Source organism: Alosa pseudoharengus, unplaced genomic scaffold (genome assembly GCF_046254945.1).
Source record: "Alosa pseudoharengus isolate Yale_2024_CS ecotype anadromous, Long Island Sound unplaced genomic scaffold, YU_APseudo_1.1 YU_APseudo_1.1_scf_21, whole genome shotgun sequence".
Taxonomy (NCBI): domain Eukaryota; kingdom Metazoa; phylum Chordata; class Actinopteri; order Clupeiformes; family Clupeidae; genus Alosa; species Alosa pseudoharengus.
Genome location: NW_027468674.1, coordinates 18,724,774 through 18,734,773, shown reverse-complemented (window position 1 = coordinate 18,734,773; position 10,000 = coordinate 18,724,774). Strand labels below are relative to the sequence as shown.

The window sequence follows — 10,000 nt, the reverse complement described above, 5'->3', positions numbered from 1 at the left end:
ACACATCGACAAAAGCAAACAAATACAACTCGGAGGCAGTATATTCACGGGGACTGAACCATCAGCGTGATTCATTTGTTCTAAACAAACAGACTCCTGTCCAGCAGCTCCAGGCTAACAAAACTGATATTTGCTAAAGAGGGCACAACAAACAGAACACACACACACTCTCTCTCTCTCTCTCTCTCTCTCTCTCTCTCTCTCTCTCTCTCTCACACACACACACACACACACACACACACACACACACACACACACACACACACACACACACACACACACACACACACACACAGATATTTCTCAGCTGCAGTGGACATGTTGAAAAAGCATTTAACAGGAGTCCCACCAAATAAACCAGACACCAGATTTTGGGGTTTATGACTGTGCCTTGGTATTGGCCCTCACCTCTCTCTCCATCTCTTTCCATCTCTCTCTCTCTCTCTCTCTCTCTCTCTCTCTCCATCTCTACCTCTCTCTCTCTCCATCTCTACCTCTCTCTCTCTCTCCATCTCTCTCCATCTCTTTCCATCTCTACCTCTCTCTCTCTCCATCTCTCTCTCTCTCTCTCTCTCTCTCCATCTCTACCTCTCTCTCTCTCTGCCTCTCCCCCTTTCATCTTCCTCTACAGTGAGATGCACTGAGGCTGAAGGCTGCAGGCTGTAATTCAAAGAGACGTTTTCATCTCCACACTGCTGCTGTCTCCTCCACTCCCCTTTCCTCTCCTCTCCTCTCCTCCTCTCCTCCCCTCCTCTCTCCTCCTCCTTCCTTTCCTCCACTCTCCACTATCCTCCCCTCTCCTCCTATCCTCTCCCCTCTTCTCCTCCTCCCCTCTCCTCCACTCTCCTCTCCTCCTCTCCTCTCCTCTCCCCTCTTCTCCTCCTCCCCTCTCCTCCACTCTCCTCTCCTTTCCTCTCCTCTCCCCTCTTCTCTTCTCCTCCCCTCCCCTCCTCTGCCTCTTCTCTGAGCTCCGTTAACTCCACTGGGCTGATGTCAGACACTGCACAGCAAGGGGGCCTCACACTCTCCCACTCACTCACTCACTCACTTACTCACTCACTCACTCACTCACTCACTCATCAACTTAATGAACACACAAATACACACACACACACACAAGTTTGCAGCTCATATTCACACCTGAGTGCCCAGTAGTGGATTTCAGCACAAAACAGATGCACAAATCCTATCAAGGGCTGACTCAGCTCTCAGATGTGCCAACCACTAACACACACACACACACACACTCACAGGCTGAAGCGCTGGAGGTCATATTGCTGCTGATAGAGACATCTAAAGATCACACCCATACAGACAGTGGCTTAATTCCTTACCACAGAAGAATGTGTAAGTCACACACACACACAAACACACACACACACACACACACACACACACACACACACACACACACACACACACACACACACACACACACACACACACACAGAGACTCTTAGGAGGAGCAAGGCAGACTGTCATCTGCCAACAAATCCATCAAATTCACCCCGGCAGGGAGACCAGAGAGTCTCTATCATCCCTCCTCTGCATAACTTTGACCATCTGACCGGCCTCTCAGCATGACCAGACTGCTGATGCACAACCAACTCCCCCCCCCCCACACACACACACCCAACCACCATCACCACATCACCGCCCTCTCAACCCTCAGCTGTCTGTCTGAGCTGTCTGTGACCCAGCAGCTGCCCCGACCCCTCACACACACACACACACACACACACACACACACACACACACACACACATACACACACACACATACACACACACACACACACACACACACACACACACACACACACACACTGACTCACCTGCATCTCCTTGTCTCCGTACTTAGACGGGTGCTTGCTGCCCTGGCTCTTGCGGCGCAGCTTCTTGAGCTCGGCCTGGCACCTCTCCAGGCTCTCGCCTTTGCTCTTGTGCTCCATCTGGTACTTCTTCAGCGCCGCCTGTGGAGGGCAGCAGAGAGTCAGGGTGACTCGGGGCCACAGTGTAAAAGACAGCGAGCGGACTGCTTTGCTCAGGGTGAGCTGTGGTGTTGTCCCCGAAAGACCCTGAAGAAGATCCTGTTACGGAACAGACTCATAACTAACTAATCCCTCTCCTCTTTTCTCTCCTCTTTTCTCTCTTCTTTGTCTTTCTGTATAATGGGATTGAGTTACATCCTCAACAACAATCTCCTGTTTTATAGATAGATGTAAGTGGTTGGAACAGATTTCAATTGGACTTAATTACACATGAATGATATTGCCTCTTTAACAACAGATGAATAAAAATGCCCAAATTAGCTTAAGATAACACACATAGCTGGCCAACACAGGTTGTCTAAGGTGTGTTGTGCTTAGCACATTCGTAGGAAGTCTGTGTTGACTTTAAACCTCGAGTAGGAACTTCTATTAGGGGCCAAACTGCCATTGTTCTCCCAGACTGAGCCCGACATATCTGCCGAAAGTTAACTTTTGTTTACACCTGACTGAATCAGGGACATAGTGTACCACCCACCCTTTCTTTCTTTCTTTTCTTTCTTTCCCTCTCTCTTTCCCTCTTTCTCTCTGCCCCCAGCTATCTCTCCCAGCACATTTACCATTGCTGCTGCGTGGGCACACAATCCCGCTCAGGTGGGAGAGTTAATAAGCTTCTCTGTGTACACGGGGGGCAACGCTGAGCCGAACACACACACATATCCCAACGCCCCAACCGCAATATTGCTCATCGGGCTGAACCGAGATCAGTTCCATTTCTCTCAAGACTTCTACTGGAGGGTAACAGCCCCTCTTCCACCGGGGAAAAACAAGAAGTGAAAGAAAACCCATCTACATTTCTAAAGAACAAACAGTGTACTGCAATCAAGTTTCAAGTTCAAGTTTCGAGCACCCAGGAGGAGATTGTCGAGATTGTTTTGTGTCTGCGGAACACGTTTGCGGGTGCGTCAGCGTCCGACCGTTACTCTGTCCATAACTGTTTACACCTTTGAGGTTGAACATTTAAAAAAACACTCTTGTTCTCCACAGATCACTTTAAGTGACTCATAAGTGATATGAGGAGATGAGATTTAATTTATACAACATCTCTTTTTTGAGCCATTTGCTGCTGTTGCGCTGGAAAAGCCAATAGGGAAATTAAGAGATATGCTTAAAAAAGGGATAAAGTGAACATTTAATCTCTGGTGGATACCCTATCTGATTTCAGCGGAAACTGGGAGGGGTGGTGTATGGAGGAGAGAGGTGTGTGTGTGTGTGTGTGGGGGGGGGGTAGAGAGGTGAAGTCAAAGTTAAAGAATGCATTGATAACAGTGAGTCTAAAAGAAGGAAAGAATGTGGGAAGAAAAGAGAGAGAAAGAAAGAAAGAAAACACAAAAGCAAATGAACGAATGATTGACAGTGTTATAGCCATTTTCATTGTTAAAGTCTTGAATGTTATTATTTATATGTATTGGGAAATTCGTTTGGATTAGTTTGGAATGCTTGCAATAACTTAGTTGGAATTATAATTTATTTTTATGTATTTATTTATTTCTGTGCTTAGCACTTTAAGGGCGCACAAGCGATGGGTGACGTAGTGGGAATGACTGCATATGGGGCTGGTGCACCTGAGGTCAGGGGGCATTGAATGCGATTGTGCTTGGTTACAAACATTTTTTCGACCACACTTTTCTTTTACAAACCACTATAAAACAGTTATTTCGTTAGGACCTTGATGTGGACTAATTTACAACAAGTTTTCATTTACTTTTCGTTGCTGTATGGACCAATAAACATTATTTTTTGCCACGTAAAGGAGAAGGTGCGTTAATCCTGCCAGGCCTATCGTTTCACTGCCACAAAGAACTTTGGACAAAATTGGACGAAACAAAGTCGAAAAAATATAAGGATTAAACGGATTTCGTTACATGGATTATGGACAAGGAGCAACCTTAAAGTTTTGATGGTGGATTCATGGAAGGCCGTGAGTAATACAAAGTTTAAACAACGTCGGGCCGCCGCGCTCAAAGTTTTGACCTGTTTTGCCGTGCGGAAACAAAGAAAACATTTGAATGTTTGGACATTGAATGCTCTGTAAACTAAACGATAGAGTGTGAAAATGGAAACAGAAAACGCAGACGACGTAGACGAGGAGGAAACCTTGATTGAGAAAGAAAAGAGATTGTTTAAACTAATCGGAACGCGTAGAGGAAAGTTAGGAGTTCTCACAAGAAAGCGCAACGAAATAAACGCTCTGATGGAGGCAGGAGATACTAAAGAAGAGGTGAAGCAACCAATTTTAGATTTTATTGAGTATTTAGAAGAGTTCGAGGATTTGCAAAACAACGTGCAATCATTGTTATCTGATGAAGAAAAGGAACCGGACAGAATAGACTGGTACGAACCTAAGATGGCCAGCTTCAGACAATTCCTTGATGGCGTAGATTTTTGGCTGAAAGCAGATGAGGTAGACGCCGATCAGTCCGTGTCGCCGCACGATAGTGTTTCACAGGCCGCAACAAAGCCTCCCAGTGCAGCCTCCAGTCGGGCCAGCAAAGCCTCAGAGGCTCTGTCTGAAGCAAGAATACAACGTGCTGTGCTCGGTGTGCAATCACGGTCTCTGGAGGAGCAACTTGAAGTGGACATAGAGGCATTGCGACTAAAATCAAAAAGGGAAAAACTTAAACTGCAAACAAAAATAGCTGAGGCAGAAGCTAGAATAAATATTCTTTCAGAAAGGGAATTTTCGCCTGTTGATTTAAGTCACCTTGCACAATCTAGAGCGTCAACAGAATACATTCTTCCAACTACAGCAAAAAAGACACAAGCAAAGCAAAGAATATATCCTGAACACTTTAGACCTACCTCAACAGAGGTTAAATCGGAATTACCAGGTTCTTTCTCCATCCCAACCAAAATGCCTACTCGAGGGGCATTAAAGCAATCCTCAGAATATACTCCAGATTCAAACAATGATTCTCTCATCAAAGTGATGAAAAGGCAGAATGAAATTACTTCACTACTTGTGAAGCAACATGGATCTTCTCAGCTTCCACCAAGAGCAGTTTCTGTCTTTTATGGAGACCCACTTCAGTTCAGGTCATTCTTGAAGTCATTTGAACAGACAATCGAATCGAAAACAGACAATGATGAACAAAGACTGTACTATCTGGAGCAATATACATCCGGAGAAGCTAAGAATCTTGTGCGCAGCTGCTTTCACCTGCCACCAGACAAAGGCTATAGGGAAGCCAAGAAACAATTGGAGTGGCACTTTGGAAATAAAATAAGGATCTCTTCTGCATTCTTGGACAAAGCGTTGAAATGGCCTGCTATTAGGGCAGAGGATGCGTCTGGTCTACGGTCATATGCAATATTCCTCAAAACCTGCCACAACACCATGCAAGATGTTGATTACATCACAGACCTTGAAACACCATCAAATTTGAAGGTTATCGCTTCCAAGCTGCCGTTCAAGCTTCGTGAGAAGTGGAGAGGAGTTGTCAGTAACATATACGACAAGCACAAACAAAGAGCCTCCTTTAGAGATCTACTCGCGTTTATTGATAAACAGGCACGCATAATGCTAGATCCAATTTTTGGGGAAATCCAGAGCCCACTGAATAAAACTGCAGAGCCAATAAGGCAAAGCAGAATCATTTCAAAGTCCAGTAGGGGGAGCAGTTTTGCAACAGCTGTTTTACCAGCGTCAAGTGCTATCACCACAAGCGCATTCACAAATCCCTGCATGTTCTGCAATAAAAATCACCCAATGGAAAAATGTCAAACATTTCAAACCAAACCCAATAACGAAAAGGTGGAGTACTTGAAGGCAAAAGGAATGTGCTTTGCATGCTTACAAAAGGGACACATGAGCAAAAACTGTCTGAATCGAATGTCTTGCAACGTGTGTAAGCAAAAACATCCTACAGTTCTCCACATACCAACCAAAGGAAATCAAACAAATAGCAGAGGTGCTGATACAGTGGTCTCGCTGGCCACTGGTAGTGATACTGGGGCCGGAAATAAGGAATGTGCTCTCGCAATTGTGCCCGTTAAAGTTACACTAGAAAAGGGAACAAAGTGCATTGAAACGTATGCCTTCCTAGATCCGGGGAGCTCGGCAACCTTTTGCACTGAAGAATTGTCCAGACAGCTTCAGGCCCCTGGAAAGAAAGTAGAAATTCTTTTAAAGACAATGGGTCAAGAAAGACCAGTAACAAGCTACAAGGTGTCTGGCTTTGAAGTAGCTGCTCTTGACAGTGACATCTTCCTCAAGCTTCCTGATGTTTTTACACAAAAATCAATCCCTGTGACACATGACAATATGCCGACAGCAAAAGATTTAAGAAAATGGTCTTACCTCGAGGAAGTTGACTTTACTCCTATCAATGCAGGCATCGGGCTGCTAATAGGAGTCAATGCGCCAAGAGCCTTAGAACCTTGGAAAATTATTAACAGTGTGGACGGAGGACCATATGCTGTGAAAACCCTGCTCGGCTGGGTTATTAATGGTCCACTCGGCTGTGGGAGTATGAATAATGCTAATGTTCTTGTCAACAGAGTATCCATCCAAAACTTAGAGAATTTGTTGATAAAACAATACAACCAAGATTTCATGGAACAGCATTATGGAGAGAAGAATGAATGGTCTCAGGAAGATGAGCAGTTCATGAATATTGTGTCTAGTTCAGCCGAACTGAAAGATGGTCACTACCGTTTGAAACTTCCATTCCGCAATGTCAATGTAAACATGCCTAACAATAGGCAAATAGCCTATCAAAGAGCTCAATATTTGTTGAGAAGATTTGAAAAGGATCAAGTGTTCTTCAATGAATACAAAGCCTTTATGAATGAGGTCATGGCAAAGGGGTATGCTGAGGTCGTACCTCAGTGTGAACTGCAGCATCAGACTGGCAAGCTGTGGTATTTGCCACATCATGGTGTCTACCACCCACGCAAAAAGAAACTGCGTGTGGTTTTCGATTGTGCTGCAGCATTCGGTGGAACCTCTTTAAATAAGGAACTTCTCCAAGGTCCCGACCTGACGAATACGCTCCTTGGCGTGTTATTCCGCTTTCGTCAGGGGCCTGTCGCATTCATCACTGACGTAGAAGGGATGTTTCACCAAGTTCAAGTAGCAAAGGAAGATATCAACTTCTTGCGCTTTCTTTGGTGGCCCAATGGGGACATCTCTAAAGAACTAGTCGAGCACAGAATGATTGTGCATATCTTTGGTGCAGTATCTTCGCCTAGCTGTGCCACATTTGCCTTGCGGAAAACAGCAGATGACAATCAGGACAAGTATCCAGAAGAAGTCACAAACACTATCCGACAGAACTTCTATGTTGACGACTGCCTGAAGGCAGTCAACAGTAGCCAGCAGGCCTTGTTTTTGTATCAGCAACTCACTGAGCTATGCACAAAAGGTGGCTTCCATCTGAACAAATGGATAAGCAATGATCGCACTGTCCTTGCTGCAATTCCTGAAAAGGACAGAGCGAAAGAAGTGAGAACTTTGGATCTGAGCAAAGAACAGCTGCCGATGGAAAGAGCACTTGGTGTTCAATGGGACGTGGAAATGGATCGATTTACCTTCAGCATTGCCATCAAGTCTCACCAGACAACCAGAAGGGGAATCTTATCTATTGTCTGCTCAATATATGACCCTCTAGGTTTTCTGGCTCCCATCACTCTTGTGGCAAAACTGATCTTGCAGAGCCTATGTAAGCTGAAGCTGAGTTGGGATGAAAAAATATCACATGATGTCGCTCAGACCTGGGAAAATTGGCTTGATTCACTTCATCTTCTGAACACTCTTGGTGTTAACAGAAGCTTTATTCCATCATGCTTTGGTGACATCACATCTGCACAACTACACCACTTCTGTGATGCTAGTGAGGTTGGCTATGGCGCCGTATCCTACCTCCGGCTAACAAATAGTAGGGATGAAGTCTGTGTTTCATTTGCATTTGGTAAGGCCAAAGTAGCACCTCTTAAGTGTACTACCATTCCCAGAATGGAGCTTGCTGCAGCAGTCTTGGCTGTACGACTAGATCATATGCTTAAAGCAGAACTGCAGTTCTTATTTGCAGATTCTATGTTTTGGTCAGACAGTATGACTGTTTTGCAATACATTGCCAACAAAAGCAAACGATTCAAAACTTTTGTTGCAAATCGAATCTCTGTTATTCACTCTTTGTCGAAGGAGGAGCAATGGAGGCACATCTCCTCAAAGGACAACCCGGCTGATGCAGCTTCCCGCGGCTTATCAGTCAAAGCATTTCTTCAGAACCAAACCTGGTTTAATGGGCCAGAGTTCCTCCACACACACTCTCAGTGGCTAGGAACGACTAAGAACATGGATCTAATCCCGGATGATGACCCTGAGATAAAGCAGGAAGCCTCTGTTCATGCCCTGTCTGCAAAGTCTGTGGAAGAGTCTTGCCCTACCAGCAGACTGCTGTCTTACTTTTCCAAATGGGCAGATTTGAAACATGCAGTTGCATGGTTTTTAAAATTCAAGGACACACTTCAGAAAAGGTGTGAGGAAAAGAAAAATCTACAGATAGATGTCAAACCTAAAATGAAAAAGAAAAATTTGACTTACCAGCTTTCAGTAGATGATCTTAAAAGGGCTGAAACGGCAATAGTCAGTTTTGTGCAAAAACAACACTTTTCTGAGGAAATCTCAAATCTGACTGATGGAAAAGCCATAAAGAAATCCAGTCACCTATTAAAGTTGGATCCCGTAATGGTCGATGACATCCTAAGAGTAGGTGGGCGGTTGAGCAAATCTGCATTACCTGATGAGGCAAAACATCCTGCCATCCTACCAAAGAGTAGTCACATCTCAGAGCTCATTCTTCGCTATGTGCATGAGAAGGTTGGACATAGTGGGAGGAATCATATGCTTTCCACACTCCGACGGCAATTTTGGATCCCTCACGCAAATGCACTGGCTAGAAGGATCATCAGAGAGTGCCTGACATGCCGCAAACAACGTCAAAGACCTGGGGAACAAAAAATGTCGGACCTCCCATCTGACCGAGTTGTGATGGACCTCCCTCCATTTACCCTGGTCGGAATGGATTATTTCGGGCCTATTGAGGTTAAAAGGGGAAGGAATGCTGTCAAAAGGTATGGCGTCATATTCACTTGTTTAACATGCCGTGCTGTTCATCTTGAAGTGGCCCATACACTTGATACGGATTCCTGCATCAATGCCATGAGAAGGTTCATCTGTCGGAGAGGACCGGTCAAAGAGATAAGATCAGATAATGGAACAAATTTCGTAAGTGCAAATCGTGAATTAAAACAAGCGCTACGAACTATGGATCAAAACAAAATACAAAGCACACTCAGACAGGACGGGATTAAATGGACTTTCAACCCACCTTATGGAGCTCATCATGGCGGCGTTTGGGAACGTCTGGTTCAACAAACCAAAAGAATTCTCTGTTCTGTCACCCAACAACAAATAGTCGACGATGAGGCTCTCAGTACCATATTCTGCGAGGCTGAAGCTATTCTGAATGACAGACCAATAACACCATCTAGTGATGACCCAAATGACCTTGAGGCTTTAACACCAAATCACCTTCTGTTGTTAAAAGGGAAGCCCACTCTACCGCCTGGTCTGTTTGACAAACATGAAACATATGGAAGAAGGCGCTGGAAACAAGTCCAGTACCTCAGTGATTTATTCTGGAAAAGATGGGCAAAAGAATATCTCCCCATAATGCAACAGCGCCAAAAGTGGAGCAGCCCACGGCGAAACTTCTCAGTAGGAGATCTGGTCCTTTTAGCTGATGAGTGTGCCCCCCGAAATTCATGGCCTTTAGGGCGCATTACAGAGACAATAAAAGATTCTAGAGGGTTTGTGAGAAAAGTACGTGTTAAAACACAAACCAATGAGTTGGAAAGGCCTATCACTAAGCTATGCCTTTTGCTTGAGGCCAAATAAGTCTGAAGATCTTAATTTATTGAATGGAATAACTTTCGGTTATGTTTTTT

The 10,000-nt window shown here is 44.7% G+C and overlaps 1 protein-coding gene across 1 annotated transcript in view; it reads right to left on the bottom strand.

The window, feature by feature from the left end:
* Positions 1-10,000, bottom strand: part of baiap2b (BAR/IMD domain containing adaptor protein 2b) — a 79,973-nt gene that overhangs the window by 23,328 nt on the left and 46,645 nt on the right. The window contains exon 7 of the mRNA XM_076298928.1: positions 1,835-1,972. Coding sequence (XP_076155043.1) covers positions 1,835-1,972 — 138 coding nt within the window. The remainder of the gene's footprint in view (positions 1-1,834; positions 1,973-10,000) is intronic.